Source organism: Sarcophilus harrisii, chromosome 4 (assembly GCF_902635505.1).
Source record: "Sarcophilus harrisii chromosome 4, mSarHar1.11, whole genome shotgun sequence".
NCBI lineage: Eukaryota > Metazoa > Chordata > Mammalia > Dasyuromorphia > Dasyuridae > Sarcophilus > Sarcophilus harrisii.
This window is the reverse complement of record NC_045429.1, coordinates 104,860,113-104,887,049: the sequence shown is the minus strand read 5'-3', so window position 1 is coordinate 104,887,049 and position 26,937 is coordinate 104,860,113. Positions and strand designations below refer to the sequence as shown.

General features: G+C 38.5%; 1 protein-coding gene across 2 annotated transcripts in view; it reads right to left on the bottom strand.

The window, feature by feature from the left end:
* Positions 1–717: 717 nt before the first annotated feature.
* UTP25 (UTP25 small subunit processor component) overlaps positions 718–26,937 on the bottom strand; it is a 46,663-nt gene continuing 20,443 nt past the window's right edge. For both annotated transcript variants that reach the window (XM_031937297.1, XM_031937298.1), the window contains exons 8-12: positions 24,181–24,383; positions 22,436–22,618; positions 21,854–21,966; positions 15,136–15,381; positions 718–1,843 (exon numbers count right to left, since the gene is read on the bottom strand). In XM_031937297.1, coding sequence (XP_031793157.1) covers positions 1,600–1,843; positions 15,136–15,381; positions 21,854–21,966; positions 22,436–22,618; positions 24,181–24,383 — 989 coding nt within the window. In that variant the 3' untranslated portion in view covers positions 718–1,599. The remainder of the gene's footprint in view (positions 1,844–15,135; positions 15,382–21,853; positions 21,967–22,435; positions 22,619–24,180; positions 24,384–26,937) is intronic.

Sequence of the window (26,937 nt, the reverse complement as noted above, 5' to 3'; positions counted from 1 at the left end):
TGTGGGAAAACTAGGACACATACATTGTTGTGGAATTATGAATTGATCCAATCATTCTGGAGAGCAATTTGGAACTATGCCCAAAGGCCTATGAAACTGTGCATACCCTTTGATCCAGCAGTGTTACTACTGGATCTGTATTCCAAAGAGATCATTTCTGTGGCAGCCCTTTTTATGGTGGCAAGGAACTAGAAACTGAGTGGATGCCCATCAGTTGGAGAATGGCTGAATAAATTATGGTATATGAATGTAACTGAATATTATTGCGCTGTAAGAAACGATCATCAGGATGATTGTAGAGAGGTCTAGAGAGACTTACCTGAACTGATACTGAGTGAAGTAAATAGAAATAAGAGAACACTGCACCTGGAACAAGATTATGTGATGATCCAACTCTGATGGACATGGCTCTTTTTAGCAATGAGGTGATTAAGGCCAATTCCAATAGTTATGTGATGGAGAGAGCCATCCACACCCAGAGAGAAATTATGGGGATTGAATGTGGATCACAAGATAGTATTTTCACCTTTTTTGTTGTTTGCTTATTTGCTTTTTTTCTTTCTAATTTTTTTCCTTTTTGATCTGATTTTTCTTGTGCAGCATGATAAATGTGGAAATACAAAAATTACACATGTTTAACACATATTGGGGATTACTTGTTATCTAGAGATGGGGGTGGGGGAAGCGAGAAGGAAAAATTTGAAATACACAGTTTTGCAAAGGTGAATACTGAAAACTATTTTTGCATATATTTTGAAAATAAAAAGCTATTATTAAATACATATAATTACTTTCTACCTGCACATTTGCTCGGTTCATTTTCAGGAAACCAGATTTCCATCCAAGTAACCTCACCCCCTTTCCCCTTCTAGCTTCCTTTTGTGTACTGTCTTCCCCCATTAGATTGTAACCTTGAGACCAGGGATTCTTTCTTTTTCTTATCTGTATTCCCAGCATCCTACACACAGTACCTGACAGATAGTAGAGGCTTAATAAACATTTACAGAATTGAACATTATCTCATTTGATTCTCACAACCACCCTAGGAGGCAAATGCTATTAGTATCCTCATTTTGAAGCTGAGGAAACTGAGGTAGGCTAAGTGATTTGCCCAGGTGTTCCTGACTCTGAGCCCAGTGCTCTATATGCATCACCTCTCTGCCTCACATATAATAACAAAGGGTTTATCTACCACATGCCATTTTGCCCTCATCTGACTGGCACAACAAATTTTAGGTATGCCCTGCGTTCTAACAAGTTGCTAGACAACATGTATAAACTTACCAACTTAAATTAAATTGGGAACAATTACAAAAATACTCTATTATTTACAGAAAAATCCCACTATGTACTTCTTTTAAATGTAAGCCTCTAAACTTCCTCAAACCCCAGTCCAAAATATTTAAAACAGTCTTTGATTTACAAAAATTCAGTTTATACAAACTTTTAAAACATGCTATTAGAAGGTGATGTGTTTCAGATGTATCAAACGTATTTCAGGCATGAATGATGCCAGATCTTCCTCAACATCAGCCTTCCAGAATCACAACCATTCAGCACCAAATCAGGTGACTTATGCCCTAGTCACCAAAGTACAATTCATTTTTCTCCAGTAATAAAGAGGTGAACGTTCTTTTTGGACTGAAGCATCTGGGCTGCCCGTTCTACACCCACAACAGCTGCCAGTCTCTGGGCATCATACTTTGAATACAAGACGGTGCAGGTCCATGTGGCTTCCTCCCCACCACCAGTGGCTTTCAGCATATTGCAGACTTCACTGTAGAAATGAGGATAGGTTGGCAATTCATAAAAAATCAGATTCCTGATGCCCTTTATCGTGTACCTGTTGGAAAGATAAAGAAATAGTCAGAAAGGCAAGTACTGAGCACATCAATAGGAAAGACTTCTTGAAAAACTAAAGAGTTTCTCTCATCAAAATAGTCAATGTTCAATTGCATACATGACTATGTAAATAACTGTGTGTGCATATGTGAAGAGAAAGAGAGGACTTGGTTTCTTCATCTGAAAAAGCAGGGGGTACAATAATTGATCATGTTTGTTAAAGGAGCCATCAGAACGAATTTAAGAAGCATGACTAATGGAATAGGAGCCCAAGAAATGTAAAAAGGAAGAGGTCAGAAAGAAGGATTAGTAGGGATATCAATTTTTTCTGTAAGAAGGAAGGTCAATAAGACAGCTTTTTTTTTTTTTTAAACTGGGAGAAAAGAATGGGGGTGGAGAGTGGGGAAAAGGGGTGCAAATATAAAAAAGACCAGAAAAGCAGGCTAGCTCTGAAAGTTCCAGACTGATGAAAAAATACACAAATCCCAACTGGGAGAAAGGAAAAGAAATGGTTTCAGAAGGAAGTTTGGAAGAGGACACAGGCAGTGTTAGAAGTACCACATCAACCACAAAACAATCTAAGATGAATGCTGCAAAATTACAAACACCAAACATGGCCCCCAAAAAGAGATGTAAGAAGATACCTCTTTCTAATCCTTTGAAGAAGTCGGAGGCCCACAGATATGTAACAATACATATGTTAACAGAAATTTCCAATATATTGATCAGTTTTGATTTTCTCTCCTTTTTCTTAATTTTTTTTTTTTTTTTTTTTTTTTTTTTTTTTTGCTATATAGAATGGCCATTTGGAATGGGGAGAAATTTAGGCAGCATGAGATGCCTAATATATATATATATATATATATATATATATATATAATAAAAGATATAATATAAAACTATTTTTTTAAACTCCCACAAAGATTCAAGTATCCTATGCAGTCCTTTTTTTCTCTTTTTTCTTTGAACAGGGAAATAAATCTTCATGTTTTAGATTTTTGGCAAATTTATCATTAAAAGGGTCAAAAAAAAATTTCTTGCAGAAACAAAAAGCAAAGAGCAGCAGCATTTGGTAAAGAGTACACTTTCAGGGAGCACAAAGTTTCTGTTAGTCTGAGAGGCCAGAGGAATGAAGAGTGAAAAAATTAAAAATATAAAAGGAATGTATTGGAAGCTGAATCAGAAGAACCTAGATGTATTGTAGGATGGGTTGGGGTAAAGAAACTACACTAAATTTGAGAGTTTGATTTGGTTAGGAAAAAGAGAAGATCTGACCATATCACTCCTCAATTCCAACATTTCCTGTGGCTAGCTAATGGTTGGGATTATATACAAAATACCAACTCTAGACCCCTCTACAATCTAGGTCTCACCTCACTTTCTAGGCTTATTTCATATTATTCCTCCCTTCTACCCCGAAGCAGCCTCCTCCTTCCCTTCTAGTCAAGCTGGGGCCAATTGTTCTCTACACATAATATGCTACCTATGCCCTGGTATTTCTTAATATCCAGAATGAACTCCTACTTCACCTCTATCTTGTACTTCTAGTTTCCTTTGATGAGGATCAGGATTTAAGAACATCTTGAAGAACCAAGCTGTGTCAACTGAAACTAATTTTTTTTTCAAATCTAATAAAATAATAGAGATCATAGAATTTATTCTTTTATTCAAAGTAAAACTTTGTTCTATAGGAGGCCTTCTGTGATGCACAAGTTAGAAGTTTTCTGCAAACACTGTGTGTGTTTATCTGCATACACATATAATATTCCTGGAGGGGATTATGAGACTCCCAGAAGGGAGGAGCTATTTTCTTTTGTATCACCATAAGACACTGACAATCTATACTGAACACACAATAAATGCTTTTTAAATTTTTTTTATGCAGGAAATGAGAGGGCTGGACTAACCAGCCTCTAAGGTAGCTCTATGATCCTGTAATCTATGATTCAGTATAACAAAGGTTAAAATTGGTACAGCAGGTACCTATTGGTAAAATTGGTACAGCAGTTACTCCTTTGGCAGAAATTGAGAAATGAAAGATAATGAAAAAATGGAAAGCTATTCATGAAATAAATTTTGTTCACTGAACTACACAAGGCTAGGGCCAAGAAGAGGGGATCAGAGTTCAAAATCTGCCACAGAGAAGCAATAAAATGTACCTGGAAGTTATCAGATTCATTAGAACAAGATAAGGAGATGAGAATAAGACACTAGCTCCTCACCCCCCCCTTCTTCAAAATTTAAAAAAAAAAAATCCCTCTTCAAAGTTTAACCCCACCCCCCCACCCCAATTAATGACCAGGACGCTGCTCAGCTTTCTTCATGGCAGACATCCCAAGTCCATCCAGTTATAAAACTGCCAGAGGACCCATTAGAAATGACAGGAAAGCAATTAGTTTTAACAGCCTGAGCAATTCAAGTGCTTTTCTTGGATCATCATGCTCCCATGTACAAAGTCAACATGCAGCGAGGAAACTAATTCCCTTGGGACAACCTGGCAGGTTAGGGCTGTACCACTCCCACCTGAGCCCTACCAATAGCAAGGCTCTATTCCGGGCACATTTTGACTTCTCCACCAAAGCCCTTCTGCCCTTCTTTTTACACCCCATAACTTCTGGACATGTCAGAGAGGGAAATCTTCTTGCCTTCCTGCCCTTTGGTCAGCATGTATTTGACCACAAATTCCCTAAGAGATCCTTCTTCCCTACTCCTCCCAGATTTACTCTAGCCCCAAGACTCTTTTCATCTCCCCAGCCACATATCGTTCTTCATCTGCGTGTACCTCTGAGGAGTCGCATTCCACACTGGGAATTGAGATGGCTGCAAGGGGGCTCTGTACCACCCGCCATCCCCTACAAATGCCTCTTTCTGGCTATTTTTTCTCTCTACTCTGGCCTCTATCCCCCTGTTTTTTTTCTCTTGCCTTAGGATTTCTAGGGACACTTAAGGCTTAACCCTTAGGTAAGATTCTAAATCTAAAGAGACTGAATTCATCCTCTACCTCCCATTTTGGGGAAAACTTCACAATAGAACGATATTTTTATTTGCCAATCTTTAGTGACAGCTTTCAAGTCAACTTTATCAGCCTTTGAAGCAGTGTGGTATGGAGGAAAAGTGTTCCACTTGGAATCCAAAGCAGCCTTTGAACCATGACTTATTAGCCCATCATTATTACTTCAGTTAATTTCTCTGAGATGTCCCAGGGAGAGAATACTCACACTGCCTGCCTCCTAGAGTAGGTGACAATGAAGAAAGAATTTCATGACCCTTAAAAGAGCTCCATAAATGTGAATTATTAAGCTTATTCTGAGGAAACACAACTTCTGAACTACTGAGTTAGACTATGCTAATAGGTTTTTCTTCTCCCTTACTCCCCACCCCCAAAAGAAAAGCTTCAGGACAAATACTAGTCCTTGTCACTGACCAGGATGCTGGCCCTCTGGCCTACAGGGAACAGTAACAGGGACGAAAAGTAGCTGTACTTCTGAATGTTATCTTGACCTTGGCACAATGTCTCTTAGGCCATGGCTGACACAGATGGATTCACGCCAACTCCTCGAGTTAGAGCCGGGTGTGCTTGTTAATGAATAGGAAGGTCTGTTGTCTCCCCAGGCTATTAATTGGGGATATGACTGAGAAGGTCTCTGGAGACTCGTCCCATCTAAAGACGACTTCAGAGGGCACAGAGGATATTAAAAGGAGGAATTTAGAGAGGGATACAAAGGTTTCCTGAAGGCCTAGGAGGCACTTGGCTTAAAGGAGAGAACGGCAGATCGGGATCCTTTTTGGTTATGAGCTCCTGCAAGGGCTCTCCCTGCTCTTGGCCCCAAGGTTTCTTCGGGATGAAATCAAACCAGAGCAAGGGAACAGGTAAGTGCCAGTTGTGCTTGCTGGGCTCCAATCCACCTCTGAGGCTTACTGCCCAGGGGAGCTGGATCTCTCTGGGCCGACCTCTGGGTCCCTAGCTTATGAAAGGAGGACCTGGGAAGCAAATCTTGGCTTAAGAAGTAACCAAAAAAAAAACAACCAATAAATCAGTGCATACCTTAAAAAAAAAAAAGAAGTAACGGAGAAGAAGTTTCCAAATGCTGCACGCCACCTAAAAAAGCTGGGGGGGTGCTGGGATCTTTTTTGTTGTTCACTGGTATCTGGCTCTATGGGACCCCACTGGGGGTTTTCTTGGCCATTTCCTTCTCCAGCTCATCCGACAGATGAGAAAACCGAGGCAAACAGACTATACTAGCAAAAGTGGGTTGGTGTTTGGGCGGGACTAATGGTGCCCTCACTGACAAGAAATGTCTGTTCTTTTTGGGATTCTATGCCTCTATAATTTCCTTTAGGGGACTAGCACCACCAGGTTTGCTTCCCCCTGAAGGAGATCAAATTTCCCCACTGCCCAAGAACTGACATCATGTCTTCTGGGGGGGCGGCACCAGGTTAAGCTGGCTGGGGTTTGCAAACATCCCAGGGATTAACAACATCAATGATATCACCTCTTCAATCACACCTTTAAACTTGGAGGAAAAACTGCATTCCTCAGAAAAGTGAATTCAGGCAGGGTTTGACTTAATTATATGAATCTTAGAAATCAGAGGAAATATTAATTTTTATCTTTTCACACAACTCTAAAACTATGGTCCTGTAATCTCTAAAATAAATCTACATACAAATGTACAATGGGCTGGTATAGCACGAATTAGAAACTTAAATGAAAAGCGCCAAATTTCTGAGATATGATGAGATGGGACCCCTGACTAGAATATGGCTCAAAGAAGGTATGCATTATTCCAAAGAAATGAAATAGGTAAAGGGGAGAAGGGCTGGATAAGTGGTGTTGTATATTAAGAAAACACAAAAGTAATAAAAGCACAGATACCGTGTTTTTACTATGTGCCAGGTGCTAGGCTAATCACTTTATAAAAATTATCTCATTTGAACCTTCTAACATGCCTCAAAATTAGGTGTTATTATTAACCCTATTTTACAGAGGAGGAAACTAAAGCAAGCAGAAGTTGACTGGTCCACCAATGGTCACAAACTAGTTAGTGCCTGAGGTAGGGGGCTTGAACTCAGATCTTACTCCAGGGACAACTCTCTATCTACTGAGACAGGGACCCAACCATAAACAGTGGGAGAAATAAGGTGGAGAATATTTGGAATGAAGCTCAAGGGAGACCAATGCAGACACAGTATGTTTCATCACAAAGATAAACCGAAAAAAAAAAAAAAAAAAAAAAAAAAAAAAAAAAAAAGGGAAAAGAAAAAGAATAAGAAATAAGAATTCAGAAAGTGATTCCAAACCTCAATGGGAATATGAATTTTCCAGATACATCAAGCTCTCTCTCTCTCTCTGCCAAAGGCAGAACACCTAATACATTCTTAACTTGCTTTAATAATTTTATCCTTCAGAAGAAAAGAAGAAAACTAGGGAATTACTACTCCGCTTCTAACCTTGTCAACATAAAGGAATTGTTTGCTGATTTTAAAAATAATGATTTAGCTAGTTCAGGCCACTTTGTCTGTTGAGGCAAGTAGGCACCTAAAGGCTGAAGCTTCTTAGAGTATTGACCGGCTATATGAATGTGTATCAATGTCAGGGCTTGGTGTAAGCCCTTCAAGATCAAATCTTTAACCATTTTGACACATTGCCTCTCTCTAAAGAATCCATCTATGCCAAAATAAATTTATAAAATAAAGAAGTGGCACTTTCTGTGCTGGAAAAGAACAACAAAGATGGGAACCCATTCATTGAAGGATGGCTAAACAAATTATAGTACAAAATATGCATGCATTGTATACATATTATATACGTTGCATGTAATATTCTGAATCTGATGACTAGGGAAGATTTTTAGAAAAGCAGAAGACATGTGAACTGCTAAAAATGAAGTATCCAGAATTAGGAAAATTATACCCAAAATGACAACAATGCAAATTCAAAGAAGCAACCCCCCCCCCCCCAAGTAATCTTGTCAAATATAATGACCAAACCTGGCCCCAAATAAAAGAGAAGACATATTCCCCAGTCGTCCTTCTCTGCAGAGGCAAGGATGTCGGTAGTAATGTGGTGCAGCCCTTAGGAGTAAGGCCAAGACTACCTGCTCTTGAGAATGACATAGTTAGGAATAATGTTACCTCTTCCTACTATCTTGTCTTAGTTTACTTTATACAGCCAGGATGCTGAGTCCAAAAGATGGCTGGCTATCAGATATCAGCCTACTACTGGTCAGTGATAACAGAAATTCTGAGACTAATGAGCAACATAATGAAGTACCTGAAGTTAATGAAGGTACAAAACAAAATTGGATGCCCACCACTTAACCTAAGAACCTAAAATTTCAGGCCTAAAAACACACCTCTAGATTTCTCCAACCCCATCCTCAGCTCTGCAAAGGGAACTGTGGGTACTGCACCTGCACTCAAAGACAAAATCAGACCATTCCCCAATACCACCTTTAAGCCCTAAAATTATCGTAGCAATGACATGAAACAATTGATTTCTTTTATTTTTCCCTATAAATTCCTTTCAGTATTGACTTGTTGAAGCTAGAACTCCCCCTGCTGTGCTACAGATAAATAAATCAGATCGGCTCATGTCAACCCTCAGCCTGGAGGCCAAACCTGATACAGCCACAAAACACCTTCTGAAAAACAGCCCAGCCCGAGAGAACCTGAAAAGAGCACTCTGTGGTTATACCTCCCATCCATTTCTTTTGTGGTTTTTAACTTTAACACCCCTCCTGCCTCTGTCCACCCTGAGTTCAGTTCTAACTGTAATCCTATGTATACATGTCCACAGGGAGGAATAAATGCATGGGAAAAACCTAAATCTGTTGGTCTTTCTTGGATTGAACACCAGAAAAAGTTTGAAAATATCAATAAAGAAATTTTTTTTTAAAGAAAAGTTTCCCAATCAGCAGGATGATTTTAAAAGGCCTGGAGAGACTTACATGAACTGATGCTAAGTGAAATGAGCAGAACCAGGCGATCACTGTACATGACAACAAGACTATACAATGATCAATTCTGATGGATGTGGCAATTCATTATGAGGTAATTTAGGCCAGTTCCAATGTGATGAAGATTGCCATCTACAACCAGAGAGAGGACTGTGGGAACTGAATGTGGACCACAACATAGCATTTTCATTTTTTTTTGTTGTTCTTTGCTTGCATCTTATTTTCTTTCTCATTTTTTTTATCTGATTTTTCTTCTGCAGCAAGATTATTGTGTGTGTATATATATAAATATACACACATACACACACACATATATAGGATTTAACAAATGTTTTAACATGTTTAACATATATTGGATTATTTGCCATCTAGGAGAGGGGGTGGGGGGAAGGAGGGAGAAATTTGGAACACAAGGTTTTGTAAGGATTAATGTCGAAAAATTATCCATGCGTAAACTTTAATTTAAAAAAATTTTTTTTAAACTTCAAGGGGGATATTCTTAATAAATAATTCATATCATTTCAGCTTAATTTAAAAAAAAAAAAAAAGAAAGAAAAAATTCCCAAGCTATTTTGTGTAAAAAGATAAAAATCTGTATCACCATGAAGTGGATTCAGACCTTGTTAATTGATAGGATCCAAAAGTAGAAGTCAGCCTCCTATAGAGGGTTTAAGAGATTTGTACTTGCCCCTTTGGAGAGATTTGTGCCTGGCATATTTATTAATCTACAGATGTCAAAAAACTAAAAAAGAATGCTAATGTTAGGTAATAGGATTCAAAAAGAACTTTAGCTTAATCTATTAAAATAAAACTTAATTGTAACAAGACATAGGATCCTAAATGTAAAGTTGTATGTTTAGAATCCAAAACTAACTTCAAATATATCATATACAGGAGACATGGTTGGAAAAGAACAGATCTGCAGAAGGCATAATGGGAATTTTTTTAAATATCCCCTTTATTCAATTTTATTATATCATTTCTCTGAAGTCAGTTTCCAGTTAATATTAATCTCACTCTGTTTCACAAAATTTGTTTCTTTAGAGGTATAAGATTATGATTCTGTTTTAACTAAATTTGTCCAACTTTTATGGCCTAAGAGAATGTACAAGATTGCTGCACACCAAAAATTATTTCTCTTGTCTTTCTGAAGGAATTTTTAACTATAAAAACCCCATAGGAATCCTACTCTTGGTTCAGAGTTATTTCTACACCACCTGAACATGAGCTTAAACATATTAAAACCTGGGCTTTTACCTCTATAATTTCTATTTTGTCATAGGTTTTTCAACAGCAGTAACCTACCACATGAATTCAATGGGGATATTTCTCGTATAAAAAAAAAATGTGATTTTAGTGGAGTACCATGCTTAATATGAATAAACTGTAATGTGGCAGCTAATAATGCAAGCCCAATCTTAAATTACATCAATATAGATACAAGTGTCTGTGACTAGGATGTAGGAAAAGCACTCTAAGGTTGATGTCAGAAAAGCCTGGAAAGACTTACATTTATTATTATTAAGTTTATTATTCGGGATTAAAAAAAAAAAAAAAGAAAAAAGAAATGGCAAAGAGGGAAGATTAGGCCTGATTGAAAGATTCCTACCTAAAGCTATTTAAAAAGCAGAATGGGCTGCCTTGGAAGTGGTAGGTTCTCTTAATTGGAAGTCTTCAAACAAAGGTTGGGCATCTGGAGTATGTCATAGGGAGTACACAAGTACACAAGTTCAAGTTTGGGTTTGCCAAGACAGCCTCTGAGGGCCCTTCCCACCTGCAGATTCCATATCTGGTCCATATTCAGGGTAGAATTAATTTAAACAACTGGTCAGTTCCACTTTAAATATTTGTATTTCCTGTCAAAGTACTTCTCATGCCATTTTTTTGACTATACCACTAGTCTCTTTAACTCCTTCTCTATAATAACCTCACAAAAAAGTTGGCACATAGGAAAGAACATCAGTCCTTAAGGGGTTTGAGAAGAAATAGATTTGGATTCCAGGTATATGACAGACAATCTGCAGATTATATCCCCTATCAGAAACCTCAGTTTCCATATATAATAAATGGGAATGATAATATAGGAACCACCTGCTTCACAGAGTTGCTGAGAGGACCCAAATCCTTTGTGAAGTATGTTCTACAATGTAAGAAAAACTTAAGCCCGTAAAGACATGATTACTACTCAGAAATCAAACCAAATGCATTTCCCAGGTCAAAAGTGCTCACCACAAATATATTCAAATTAGAATATGCCTATTTTTGATCCAAGAAGAAAATTATGTTTTAGCCAGTTTTCTGTGTAATTCAAAACAGTTCTAAGTAAAGTTCCAGTAATTTAAACTCTGACTCCCATCAAGAGTCAATAGTAACAGAGACAAACTCAGTCTTACTTTAAAGCTCTAGGAAAAAGAGGCTAAGATAATTAGCAAAACAAAGAAAAGAAGTGCTTAGCCTACTTAAGAGTAAGGACAGCTTTCTCAAGCACAGCAAGAGTTTTTATTCAAATAATTAATGTGCTAATTAAAAACAAGACATATCTATTAGTTAAAGGACTTTTAAGTATTCCCTAAAACATTGTAGCCCAGCAAAGGACCTAATAAATGACAGGCTTTCCTTCCCAATTAAGGTAAATCAACGAAGTTATAAAGTCACCTAGGAATTTGGAGAACTGCAGGCCAAGTTTGGGAATAATCCCTAGTTTTAAGTATCATTTATGCTTTCTCTGACAATAACACTGGGAAATTTTCCAATCCATCCACTTCACTTATGTGATCTAGTTACAAGACTCATAAAAAACATTACATTTTCCAAACTTGATTGAAAAGATATACTTACTGGAGGGGAGGGAAAATGGCAAAGATCCTGGGATCCTTCATCAGCTCTCATGCTAACCAGTCTTGTCTGACTACCTGGGAATGAAGCCCAGGCAGCAGTAATGGAATCAACTCTCAATTATCCATGAATAGATTATTGGCTAAATAGACCAAATCAGGCAAACTTCTAATTTTAGGCTGTCTTTTCCCTGGCCTTTAGCACACTTCTGGGATCCTACTCCCCATTGACACAATTAGTGTGTACCTGGGGAATGCAACTGTTATAGCATATGCAAAACATAATTAGGAAAAGCATGCTGCTGCCAAAAACCAAGGCATGGCAGAGAACAGAGCTAGAAAGAATTATGAATTACCCAGTGTTTGAGATTCATTCAACAACTCTCGAACTGAAACACTATATGAGAGGTATGAAGACAGAAATACAATACAAGCTCTCTGCAGCACTCCAGAAGAATAAGAAACATATATGATTAATTAACTGTTATACAAAGGAAAATGGAAGTGTCATAAAACAATTATGAACAAAATGGTAGGGGAAGTCAAGGGAAGAAGAGTTCATTTCTGTCTAGGGAATCTTGGTGGACTTCCCAGAAGGTGACTTTAGAACTGCTTCCCTTCACAGAACATACCCCACAGGGTATTCTTCATGTTTCCTACTCCTTAGAGGCATTAGGAGGCATAGGGAAAAGTCAAAAAACCACAAACATGTTACCTCCTTCTCCTTAACAAGCACAGAACCAAGGCACCCACTATCTATTTACTTAAATACAAACAAAACTCCAAAAACTCTCCTGCCACCCAACCCAATGCAATTTACTTGGCTTGCTATGAAGGGCAAGAAGCAAGCACTGGACCCTGAGGGAGTTGATAAGAAATTATTCTTTGATTTCCTAAAGTAGTGCCTCTATGGATGTCTCTCTGAGGAATAAAGAAAGACAGAGGGAAGGAATTAGGGAAATTGGATGCAATCTAAATTTTATGTACCACCAGGAGTTTAAGATCACCTCTGAGGAAGATGGTATCAAAGAGAGCAAAGTTACAGGGGCAGGTAAGTTTCCTAATATGCTCCCCCCTCCTTCCCTACCAGATCAGTTCTATCACATGGATGGGGGTGGGGGTGGGGGGGAGAGAGAAAGTAGACAAAGGGAGGAGGAGAGACAGAGAAGGGGAATGGGATGCTTGGCTTCTCCTCTAAGTCAAACCACTATTTCCTGCTTAGTATGATATTCTATTTCTGGCAGTGGGACTTTTCCCACAGAATTAAGACTATCAGTGACACCAGTGTCCCCAGGGTCCTCCCCTCTCCCCACCCTCCACTGTAGACCTTCCCCCAGTCCTTTAATGGCAGAGCAGGGCCCGTAACGCTAGGTCCCCTAGCTCTCAGCAGTACTCTGGCTAATGTTGTTATTACATCACAGGGTAGGAGAAAATGAGAGTGAGTTTTCCTTATACTTTCTTAAACAGGTCAGTGATATATCTCCCTAAGGTCCATCTAACAAATCCATTACAGGTCTGAATGCAAAAACTCTATAATCCGATTTTTAGACCTCTTACCTCAAAACCTTTTATAATTTTATTTGCTTTCCATCTGGTCAAGTTCCTGGGAAAACAGGCTATTCTTAGAGCCAAATAACATGGATTCAAATGCCAGCTGTGGCATTTCTTAGGGTTACTGAAGGTAAAACAAGTGACAGAACCTCTAAGGGAATAAGCATTTTTTTCCTCTTCTAACATTTATATAATAGCCTTCTGGTTTACAAAGCATCAAGCAGATACCACCTCATTTGAACCTCACAGCAATTCTGGGAGGTAGGTGCTATTATTATCTTCATTTTCCAGATGAAAAAAATCAAGGCAGGCAAAAGTAAAATGAACATGGTCAGAAACAAGATTTGAGTTTAGACCCATCCTCACTCTACATCCAGCCCTCTAGTCAATAGGGCACCTAGCTGCCTTCATATATATAATGGAGTTAATTGTACAAATGTTAGTACTGTCTACTTCACAGGGTAGTTGTGAGGAAGGAATCTTATCAACCTTAAGGTACTACTTAAATATGAATCGCTATCATTACTGATTGTATTTAAAAAAAAAGTGTTTTGGGTTTTTTTTGTTTAATAACAATATCCTTCAAGTTTCAAAAGGGGCCCACTGGAGTTTTAGTTTTTCTAGATTTCATCAGGAGTCTGAATTTAAGTTGTCCATACCCTATTCCAACCAATCAATCAATAAAAATTTATTAAGTATCCATTATGTGCAAAATATCAGTTACACACACACATACACACACACATATATACTGAACAGAAATAAGGAAGTTCAAAAGATAGATGGGTCTGGTCAAAGAGACTCTTTTCTGTTTTGAATCTGCTGAGCCTTCGATGCCTACTAGATAACCAATTAAATAAGGAGTTAAGGAGGTAAGACAGGTGATGGGGAGATATTAGCTCTGGATATCTAGATCTATGAGTCATCTGTAACAAAGATGATAAACCTAGGTGTGCTGAAGAGGAGATTAAGTCAGTATATAGAGAAAAAGTTTTAAAAGGGCCCCATTGAGCCTTAGGGATATCATACCCATGAAGAGCAAACAAAGTAAACTGAGAAGCAATTAGACAACATTATAGGGCAAAAGTAGTCCTTAAATCCAAAAAGAGAGAGATCCAGGACGAAAGGGAGATGAGCAGAGCCAAATGCTACAAACAAGTTAAGCAGGATTAACCAAAGTAAACAGGATTCTTCATCTCATTGAATCCACATTCCTAACTAACAACTCTGCCTTGGCCTGGAAAGTTTTCAACCCCACTTCCGAGAACACTTCCAGAGCAGCATTCTTGGAAACTGTGATCTCCCTGAAGGCAAGGACCATGTTTTTGCCTCAATTTGTGTCCCCAATGCTTAGCACAGAGCCTGGTAAGTAGTAGTGGCTCAATAAATGTTTGATGACTATTCTTCTGGGCCACTGGTATGGTCATTTAACCAATTCCAAATCTGTTCCATTACACTCTACTCTAATGTCCCTCTCTCTGCCCTGTCATCCCCTAGGACAACCACATTGACCACTTCTACCAGGTGATGCTTACACAAATCAATGTAGCTCTTTATTTGGCTCCTTTCCCAACATCACTGAGTCTGTCAAAGTTGCACATTATTTCAGGCAACTGTGCTTCCAAAACACAAGCCCTTACAACTTATGTGACCTTGGAAAAGTCAGGTAGCTTCTCTTGGCCTAGTTTTCCTCACCTAAGAAATGAGAGGATTGGACTACGTCTCTTAATCTTTGAAACTTTTATTTCTTGGCCACACCAGAAAAAGAAATGAATGAGCTGGAGGGTGAGACCTCATTCACCCTCAGAGAAGCTTCCTGGTCACTCTGGAAAGGAGAAGGCAGGGGGAAGCAGTGGGAGCTTTGGAACACCACAAACCATTCCTCCAATAGTCTGCTGGCGTGCCTCTCTCCAGGAAAGAAAGAGCTGCCAAGTCTGACCTTGTCTTACCTCTTATAGAAGTGGAAACGTTCCGTGAAAAGCAGAAACTGCCGCTCTCCTTGGAGGAAGAAGTGCCTGGCCCTGGAGACCCCAGACCTCTCAGTGTATTCACAGATGTGGGTGAAGTTTAACTCCTCCTTTTTGAAATAATTTCGGAGCCGCACAAAGTCAAAGTAGGATGGGACATAGATGAGAGTGTGAGACATGACTGCATCTTGATACTGAGGTAAGATCTTATTCACAAAGAAATGAAACCTGGTTAAAAAAAGAAAAAAAAAAAAACAATCAGGGACTCTACCACTAGTTAACTTCCCATGTGATCTTCAGAAAGCTACTTTGTTTTTCTGTATTACACATTCTTCAAAGTGGACAAAAGACAAAATAATACCCAAGATAGGGTAAGCCCAAGGGCTGCTACAAAGTCAAAAAATAAGAATAAAGATTTGAAAGCACTCTGAATTTTATTTATATGCAAAGTTTTTTTCCAATATAGATTGATCTTTCTAAGTCCCACTTGATCATGAAGAATTCATTCTTTACTCTATTGCTATCTGTTGTTACTTTATTTGATATTTTCTTATCTGTAATCATTAATGATACTGGTCCTTCTGTCCTTCTATCTATGATGTCTTTCCCAGATCTGGGGAAAATTTTTTACATCTTTCATAATTATGGAGAGAGGACAAATTCTAAACAATGACTCAGTAAATAGTTAAGACAAATTATACCTGAAATAAAACTTAAGATCTGATTATATAAAGAAGGCTTTTCTGCCACAAAGCAATGCACAGAATAATGAAAGAAACCAACTTTAAGACATAAAGGTTGTACCAAACTCATAGAAGCACCTGCTCCAGTATCACCATGGGAGATAACTCCAGGTATAGAACTCCACTTCCCATCCAAACCTATGACTTAATAAATACACCCTATGTAGTTGTTGGAGGCCACTAAGTGCCAGCCAGCATTGGGTCCCACTTCTTATCCCGTCCAAGTCCAGGCCTCTACTCACTAAGCCATGTGAATCAGGCATTGAAGAGGACCTAACACAAAAGACAAGAAGCCATTCTCCAATAGATATTGGAGTCTCCCATTCAAACTCCAGCTCTTCACATTTGGCATTTAAAACCCTAGACACATTTGGCATTTAAAACTGTGTGGCTCCAACGTCCCTTTCCAGCCTTATTCTACAATAAACCTCTTTTTGAACAAAGTTCAAACCACTGGCCCTCTTATCATTCCTCACAAAGCCTTAATTGGCTGTCCCCCATGCTTGGAATGTCCATCCTCCTCCCCTTTACCTCATATGGTTCCTCTGCTCAAGGTCTTCTGCAGGAGCCTGTTCTGATCCATTCCCTCCCACCTGCCAGTTCCCTCTCCCCACCTGCATCTAAATGTGTATCTGCTCCTTTCCCTGGCTAGATGATAAGCATCTAGGGGCAGGGACTTCTTTGCATCCCCAGACCTAAACAGTAACTATCACAGAATAAGTGTTCTATAAATCCAAAATGACTTGACTGTTATGTGCTCAAACAATAAGAACAGACTATTCTAAAAAGAGGAATTATAAATATTAGCCACTACATGAAAAAACTAATAACTAGAGAAATAAAAATTAAAACTAAGAAATCATTGAACATTCATCAAATTGGCAAAGATAATAGAAGCCAATGCAGTTGTGGTAAAAACAGGTATGTTATTACATACTAGTGGAACTGCAAATTATCCAAACTTTATGAACAACAAAATGGAATTATAAAACTTAGAAAAATGTGCATATTGTCTGACCCAGAACTGAGATTACATCCCAAAGATATCATGATAGAAAAAAAAAAGCCTTATCTGTGTAAAAATAGTCTTAATAGACTTATTTATAATAAGAAATGAGTAGAAATAAACTAGATGTTAGCTGACTGAGGATGGCAAAACAAATTATGGTATATGAATATAATGAAATATTATTTTACCATAAGAAATAACAAATATAAATTCAAAGTTATGTTAGAAAAGATACAAAGTGATGCACAATAAAGAAATTAAACCAAAAACCGAATGGCCAGAGTAGCAATTATGAAGGAAAAATAACATTTATAAACCTGTGACAGATACGCAAAAAAAGTTAAAAAGCATCACAAAAATAAAAACAATCAATAACATACATACGGGGCATGAGACTTAGAAGCAAATAGCAGATCAAGACAAAATTATTTAACTAATCTTTTTTCTAGAGAGAAAAGGGATGAAGGGGGAAGAGTTTATCAAGTAAACTTAACATTTCTTATGCTTGTTTTTATTTTGAATAACTGGTTTTCAATGGAAATTAAAATAACATTTATTTTTTAAAGTGACAACACAATTCATTGGAGAAACCAATATAGGACCCAATGCATCCTAGAACTCACATGTATAATCATGATTTGAAAGTGTTGTTAAGTCAGGATTTCAGAACTGAAAAGGACCTTAAGAAACCAGGATATCTGGTGCTGGGTTAGGAAACTATAGTCTGACAACTAGATCCAGCCACTACTTGTTTTGCTATGGCTTGTCAGCTAAGAGGAGCTTTTGTCATTTAAAATAAATGTTTACTTAAATACATTTATGTTATCAAAAATATTTATATTATGAAATTATATTTTGTCACATTAAATTAAATATGTGTACATTTTAAAGATTTTTTCATTTAAAAAAAATAAAGACCATTTTTAGGTCTTGATCCATACAAATATTAGTGGTGGTCAGATTGGACCCTGAGGCCATAGTTTACCAAACTATGATCTAATCCAAACCTCTCATTTTATAGGTGAAGAAAATGAGGTCCAAGAGGTAGCTCAGTGATACAGTAGATTAGCATGTTGAGTCTGGAGTTAGAAAGACCTTAGTTCAATCTGGTCTCTGTATGTATTGTATGACGTTGGATAAATCACTTAACCTCAATTTCCTCATCTGTAAAATGGGTATATTAAGAGTACCTACCTCTCAGGGTTGTTGTGAATCTCCAAAGGGATATCTGTAAAGCATTTAGAACAATACCTGATATACAGTAGGTGCTTACTAAGTGCTTGTTTCCTTTCTTCTTGGGAAGAAGTAATTTTCCCAAGATCACACTGCCAAAATTCAAACTCAAGTATTTCATTCTCATTCAATCACACAATTCAGTCAATATCTAAATAAGGTACAACCCAGGTACAGCTCATCAGGCGATGAGGGTTTAGTCCTGACTGTTATTTACTGTCTGGCACATTTTATCAATTTGTGGTCTTAGCTTTTTCATTAATGAATGAGATCAGCTGGACCAGATGATCCTTCTCCAAGTTCAATATTTAAGGATTCCTGCAAGTCCAGACAATTTAGACAAGAAGAAACTTAAACACATTTTGAGTGATCAACATGGTATGGGGTGAACTGGGAAGTCTTCTTAAAGACAGGTTTGAACCGAGGATGAAAAAAAAGGATAATTCTAGGATTTCATCAAGTTCATTTTGGGATGCCTAGAGAAAACCAAGGTCTGACAAAGACCTTAATACTCATCATAACATCAACAGTCACTACAAAGAGAGTTACCAGCCCCGTGGTGACAATCTCCTAAAATAATATGAAATAATGTCAGAGGAATATCACCTTCTGAAATTAAATCTAATAAAACCCCACATAAATAGGATTTGATTATTCCTCTGCAGAAGTAACCCATCAGAAGGTTTAAGAGAAATCTGAGAATTATATAAAATGCTTTATATAGCATTTTATATAGCTCATTCCTATGAGCCCAACAAGGAGAACCATTTGTACAATAAAGGCTTAATATCTTTGAGTAATGCAACAATCAACTATGATTCCTGAGCATTAACACTACCCACCTCCTAGCTAAGGAGATGGACTCAAGATGAAGAATGAATTACAACATTTTCAAGAGTTCTGATTGTGCTTGACTGTATATTTGTTATATGGGTTTTGTTGTTTATTCAATTGGGGGTTCATGTGGAAGAAAAATAAATGCTTGCTGATTAAAAAAAATTTTTTTTTATTTTATTTAAATGTAGCCCATTAAAAAGAAAATGTTTCTAAATCTGTTGCTTCTAAGACTGGTGGTTTTCTTGTATCTCAGTATAAATCTTAGAGGGCACTTAAAAGACACAAATTTAAAATATTACCCATGGAAAATGAACTTGAGGCAGCTGGGTGCTGCAAGAAATAGTGCTGGACTTGGAGTCAAGAAGACCTAGGTTTAAATTCTGTCTCAGAGAGCTGCCAGCTGCATCATTTTCTCACCTATAAATAAGAAAACTGGAATCAACAGCGCTTTAGATGCCTTCCAGCTCTATAGCTACAATCCCATTACTGGAAATACTGACTTCTTTGTAAGGGACCCAAGGCTTTGGTGAGGAACAAGGAATGTTAAAAATGGTGATTGTCATAGTAGAGAATTTGTCAGCTGACTACTATCTTTTGAGTCTGTGTAGGTAGTGAATCACTTCCTCAGAGTCTGAAAATCTCTCACTGGAGAGTAAAATAAAGACCCTGAGCCTGGGAAATGAAGGACCTGTCTTTGAACCAAAGGGTCCTTCCCAGAATGGCTTGCGCAGCTAGCTGGCTGGTCTCTCCATCACCAACTCTTCAATGCAACAGCTATTATTTAGAGAGAACAGCACAGAAACCTTTTACAATTTAATTAGTGTGTGAGTGTTGGAGGCTCAAGACGAAAAAAGGATAGACAGGCTCTGCCCCCAAAGGACAATTTAAAGAGAGGGAAAGTATGAAATACGGAAAGAACCCATACAATAACATAAAAGATAGACTTCAATAAAGACTAATTAATATATTCAAAGGGCTCTAAAAAACTGATGAGGGAGATAATCCTTTCAGAAAAAGATGGATCAGGGAAGGCTTCCTCGAAGTGGTGGTACCTGAGCTGGACCATAAAAAAAGAGAAGGTTCTTAAACTCTTAAAAAGCAAAGAGGAAGAAGAGTATCTGTGAAGATGCCTCCATTTCTTCAGGTCCTTGACTTGTCCCCACAGACACCAAGTCTTGCTGAATCTGCCTCCCCCATCTTTCACACCTGACACCTTTTCTCTATTCACAGTTATGGCCTCCCACCCACTGAGCTGCCCGCTGCCACCTCACTGGTCTCCTGGCTTCAGACCTCTCCCCACTCCAGCTCAGCCTTCCACATTACTGCCAATGTAATTTATCTTATGCAGAGATAAGACCACATCACTCCACTGTTCAGAAACTCCAGTGGCTCCATAAGAACCCTAGGCATTACAGATAACCCAGCCCCCAGCTAGCTTTCTAGGCTCACTGCAGAGTCCATTCACACAGGTCTCTCTCTTCCTCACACACGGCAGTCCTATGTGCCTGGAATGTTCTGACTCCTCATCTCTGCCTTGCACAATTCCTCAATTCTTTCCAGACTCAGCTATCATCTTTAAAAAATCTTTCCTGATCCCTCAACCATAAGTGTCCTCCCTTCCCTGCTACCTAACATTTTATCTTTTATTCATTCTACTTATAGATATCCATTTGTTTCTATAAAGGGAATGTAAATTCCCAAAGAGCAAGGATTGTTTTATTTCTGTCTTTATACCCTAGATACCTAGCACAGTAATAAACTGACTTTGACTGACTAGTGATGGGAAAAGTGTCCTGAGACATAGCAAGTGGCAGTGACAAGACTCTATATGTTTAATAATCACTTAACAAATATTTCTTAGAATATGATATGCACAGAATTTAACATTATGGATGGGACTAAAATGTTGATAACCTTTAAGCCTGATTTTCCATTGGTAGACATAAAACCCATGGAAGTCAAGGGCAGAAAGGTCCCTTGTACCCTCCTCAAGCAAAAAAACAGGACAAAGTAGATGTCCATCAAGCCAAAAATGACTAATCAAGTTGTACAACATGAATGGAATGGAACATAATTGTGTTGTAAGAAGCAATGTGTATAATGACTACAGAAGCATGTGAAGATTTTCATAAAAAAAAGCAAAGTGAAGTCAGCAGAATCAGGAAAATAAAAAAAAATTTTTTTTTTTAGCTGAGGCCAATTGGGGCTAAGTGACTTGCTCAAAGTCACACGGCTAAAACGTGTTATGTGTCTGAGACCAGATTGAACTCGGGACCTTCTGAGTTCAGGGGTGGTGCTCTATCCACTGTACCACCTAGCTGACCCCAGAAAAACAATATTTATGGCTGCAGCACTATAAATGAAAAGAACCACAACAAAAATCAAATCCAAACTGAAATTGATATGCTGCAAAATCACAATGATCAGATTTAGCCCCAAAGAAAAGACGCTGTAAAAGAAAACACCTTCTTCCACTTCTTTCAAGAGGTGAGGGACTACCATTGTGGAAAACCATACATAATATAAAACTCCTCCCTTCTGCTGGTTAGTTTTGATACACTGGGTTTTTTTCCCCTCATTCTTTTTTAACCTTTGTTATAAGGTCTAAGACCTTATTCTCTGGGAAATGGGAAAAACATATTTATAAAAATTAAATGTTATCTGCATAGCATTATGCTAGTGTTAGAAATGAGCCAACCAACACAGATTGTTCTACATAACAATAGTGGTAGAATAAAGTCTGCCAGTCATAGGGGGCTAATGAGGAAATAATTTATTTAGGTCAACAAAATCCAATAAAATCAGCTGGAAGTCTAGACTTGTAGATGCCTCCTGAAGGCCAAATACCCAGGCACACCATAGAGAGCTAATTACTTACCTGGCATCTATTACAGAAAGGAGGTTTTCGGCTTCTAGTCTCTGGAAAACATGTGGGAGCTGCACCAGAACCTGACTAATGGAACCAGTCATCGGGATGCTCCTCACGGCTACCTGTAAAAAGTCATCAAGAGGTTTAGAAGGGAAGGGTGATGCAGCGTAGCAGAATACTAGATGTGGACTTCTCTTTGTGGGTGTTTCTCGCAGTTTCTTCACAATCTTTTTCTGTCTGGGTGGAAGCTTAGTATTCTCCTCTTTCTTTTGACTTTTCATTGACACCCCCAATGAAATAATGCTATTTCATTATTAAATATTAAATCATATTAATGATGAGAACAAAGATGATAGTAGATACCATTTATAGCGCATCTTCAACATGCCTAAGCACTTTACAATTATTTTATTATTTGCTTCTCACCTAGGAGGTAGGTGCTGTACAGATGAGAAAACTGAGGCAAACATAGATGAAGTGACTTGCCCAACTAGTAAGCAGAGGGAGGGCAAAGTTAAACCCAGGTCTTCCTGACTCTGCTCCCACAATTTATCCAAGGCAGCATCACAGAATGGAAGGTTCTATTATTACCTGCCCTTGGTAATTGACACAGTACTTGCTGAAGACCGAGTTGATCTGGGCCTCTTGCAAGGCGCCAAACACCAGCGTCTGACGGTAATACTTGGACCAGTTATTCAGACTCCACATACGTACTCGGGAGAAGTCCACTCCATGAGAATCCAAGGGAAGTAAGTTCATATGGTTCATCAAATGCTATAAACAAAAGGTAAAGAATGAGTCACGTAACGTCAGGTACAGCCAGAATGTCAGCTTGTTTGGCCTGACTACGTACATTTGATACAAAGGTTTTAATTTGTTTTTTCCCCCCTTTCTTTCTTTTTTCAATTGGGGTGAGGAAAAGGGAGAAAGAAGATAGTAATAAAATAGTTGTCCCCCAAAAGAAAACTTCATCAATGCAGCAGCTTTTGAAAATGAAAAGAGAACAGAAGGCAGAAGGAAACAGAAACAAGCAGGGCAATTTTGAAAGCTAATTAATTATATATCAAACTGTATAGAAGAAATTCATGGTTTCATGGTCAATCATCTTTTTCTGCCTAACTTTATATACAAAAATGCTCATTTCATTTGGTATTTAAGTTCTTAATTTTTAAAAAATTTGCAAATTCTGTGAAAAGAAGTATCCACCTTGTTAAATTCATCATTAGTCCAGGACCATCTGGACATTTACCAGGATGTGACCAGCACGTTCCCTGCCAAAAGCCTGACATTAAATTAATGAGGCCTTGGCCAGAGTCAAAGATTTCATCACCAAAACAGGAAAAAAAAGTTTCCCAGGCCCACAAGGGGCACCTTAAATCCCACAGCTACCACACATGATGAAAGCAGTACCAGGTCACAAAGTGTTCATCCTAACACCTTCGCTCAATGACCCCCTGTCATCGACAGGATCAAACATGAAATCCTCTAGGCGCCACAGTGGAGAGCCAAGGCTCGGGAGTCAGGAAGAAGTTCCAATCAGGCCTCAGAACCTGTCTGTGTGACCTTGGGCAAGTTCCTTATCTCTGTTTGCCTCAGTTTCCTCATATATAGAATGAGCAGGAGAGGGAAATGGCAAACGACTCCAGTATCTTTGCCAAGGAAACCCCAAATGGAATCATGAAGAGTCAGACACAATTGAATTGGCTGAACAAATATGGAACAAAATTTGGAACTGTGCAGATAAAGAAGCCAAAATGTCCATGCCTGAGGGTCTTGGGAAAAGGTTCTCTAAATACCAAATCATTAGCCCTCTCTTTTTTAGTACTGGAGAATAGCTAAACAAAATGCGGAACATGAACATAATAAACAGTTACTATGCTGGAAGAAACAACTAATATGATAAATTCACAGAAGCAAGACCTATACGAACTAATACAGAGGAAAGAAGAACCAAGAAAATAATATGTACAATGACTACAATAAGATAAATGGAAAAATAAAGAAAAATGTGGCAAAATAACAGAACACTAAACCTATGAATTTAAGACAACACCTCCCCTAATTCTTTTGCAGATGTGATGGATCCAGGGGTATGCAACATTATATAGAACTAAGATTCTTTTTCAATGAATTCATCAAATTGTGTCCCCCTCCCCATCTTTCTTTGAATAAATTTAATTTGGCTTCTAAGGAGGCAAAAAGTGTTTTGCTGGGAAATTTTTTTCCCCTGTAGAAATGGCCTCTCTTGAATATATAGCAAGTTGGATCTCTTTATCACGCAGTATTTACACCAGAAAGCAAGCTACATAGTACATATTTGGAGAAAACATCATTACCAGGACATGCTCCCAATTTTGCATCAGATAAATGTCAACTTGGTCAATAATGAGAATCTCTATGGAAGATAAGAAGTCAAAGTCCCTCTTCTTTTCTCCCTCTGCACCAATAATAGTCCTCAAGCCAAGAGGGGAGGCAATGAGAATATCTGAGGAGTAAAACGGAGCATAAAGTCGGATGCTTCGCTGAAGAACTGCAACTCCTATACACACACACACACACAAAAAAAAAGAGAGACAAACATTGCGATTGGTTCATTTGTTTAGTAGTCATTTGTATGCTGGAGAGATGATCTCGAACGTAACTTTCACAAAGCCTTGGTGTTTAGGTCTAGCCTCCCATCAGGGATGCCTATTCAGCCTTGCACTATGATAGCAGCTACTGAGCTCAACCCTATTCCTGACTGCCCATGGTAAAGGTATACATTGCCAACAGGGACAACCCTTACATTGTTAAAGAAACACCAGTTAATTTCTTTGAAAAAGCATCACCCCAAGAAGCTCTCAGAGGGGTACCCTCTCTCTTTATGACTTGATACAGAGTATTAGGCTCCTGAGTAAAAGGATCTGATTCAAATCCTACCTTTCATAGCTGCTACCTGGATGACTCTGATTTAATTAGGAACAGATTTCAGGTTTCAAATGTAAAATAGGAGTTGGAAGAGTTAGTGTTTGAGGTCTCTTCTAATTCTATCTGATAGATCCAATCCTCCAACAAAATGTTCCATGAGACTTGGAAACAAGTCATTCTTCATCTCTATATCTCCAATGATTTATAGTATAGTATACTAATGGATGACCCTGTGATTCATCTTGTTTCTAATCTCATTCTTAAGTGAGACCACAAAAAGATGGATAAGAACCACACAGAGCATTTAATATAGCTGGGAGCCTTCCCCAGTAGGTTACAGAATGATTACACCCCAGGCAGTGCCCAAAGTCGAAGATGTCAGGTGTCCTATCTATTGCCATCTATTAAACCACATCCTAAATTTATTATCCTCTGTACTGGCCCATTAATAAAAATAAAAATTAACAACTTTATTACCAATTAAGGAGGGCTGTGTTTCTTTCTTAATCTTATTGTCAATTGTTGGTTCTTTATATTAGGTTGATCAGAAGTGGAAAAAAAAAAAGATTGTCATAAATATTCCTAATAGCACAGATTAGAGAGGGAAAGGAAAGCATAATTCAATGCCCTCTCTAAAAAAAATGCTCACAAGATATACTTTATTTTTAATTCCTCAATATATATACCTTCCTACTCTGTCCTCCAGAGAACCATCTCTTACATATAATATATATATTTTTAAAGCAATTCTGCAAAATGAACCATGACATCACCCAAGCCTAACATTACACATAGTATTCCCCACCCAAAGTCCCTCTCAACACTTCTCTACAAAGGAAGGGAAAATGGCCCACAACCCTTCTTTTCAAAGATGAAGAAACTGAGGCCCAGAAGAGTTATGATTGCTCCCAGAAGTAAGTAAATAGTAAGTAGTAAGTGCCCCCAGCTGGATGTGAACCCAAATGCTCTGGCTCCCAGTCTAACACTCTATGGGCAACCAAGCGAAGAGCATCCTGTTCACCCTGGGGCAAGAATACACACAGACACGCTTGTAAAGAGAGGGCTGACTTCACAGTTCTACAGGCAGCCAGGGAACTAGTTAACTTAAGCACTGCTTGGAGGATATCCCATGGTAATAAAAAATGAAAACAGGATTTTGTGGACAAAAACGGCATCTTTGTTCAAAACATAACCCCAGGTTGCCACTAAACTATTATTTCACACCCTGCATGGATCAGATGGACACATGTAGCATCTTGTAACAACGAATAACCTTTCCATCCCTGGGCTAAAATGACTGTGTACATCCTCCCTTCCCCCATGCAAGCCTTCCACAGCATCAGGATAATAACCTTCCTCCCAAGCAAACTTGCAGCTTCCCTGCTGAGCCTGTCCATCTCCCTCACCACAGGAACTCCTGACAATCAGCCCACAAGCAAGCTCTCAATACACTGGCAGCTGAGCCAGGAAGGAAAGGATAGAAGTAAACAACAATTGCACTATTCGCTTGGCCAGAACGTCCCACTGCGGGACATCTCAGCCATGTCTCTACTTATCTGCAAGGAGGGTTCCCACTACAAAAACACAACTGATGGCCTCCTCCATCAAGTCGGCCTATTCAGCACAATAGAACTGCAGAGGTTTTCTTTTGGCCAGAAAGCCAACCTCCTGCAGGCCTCTTGCTTCTGTTGCAACTTCCCTAATCCCCTGCTGCCATTAACACAGGGAGGTCAATGGAGCAAACCTCTCGTGCTCCGAGAGCCAGCAGGCCCTCTTCAGCAGGGCCCACCTAGGACAGACTCAGTATCTGGACACATGGTCATCAGTCCATGAAGATAGGCCACACTGCTCACTGCAGAGCACAAAGAACATGTAGATAAATCAGAACATACACAGGAAAAACTACATTTACAGCAAGTCTATACTATCAACAGAGAATACCAAGTCCTGAAGAAATGACAAATGTGAAAAAAAAATAATCCTCATCCCAGGAAGAATAATAAAAATAGTTACCTGCTCCACCCAGAAAGGTTTCCTAGAAAAAGTAGTCTTTGAACTGGCTTTTCAAGGCAGGAAAGACATGGACTGAGATAGGGAGGCACAGACTATCAAGAAGTACTACAGCCACCTCAGGGATGAGAAGGAAAGAGGAGCCCAGCCATCTGTCTTGGAGGTCCTTCACGAAC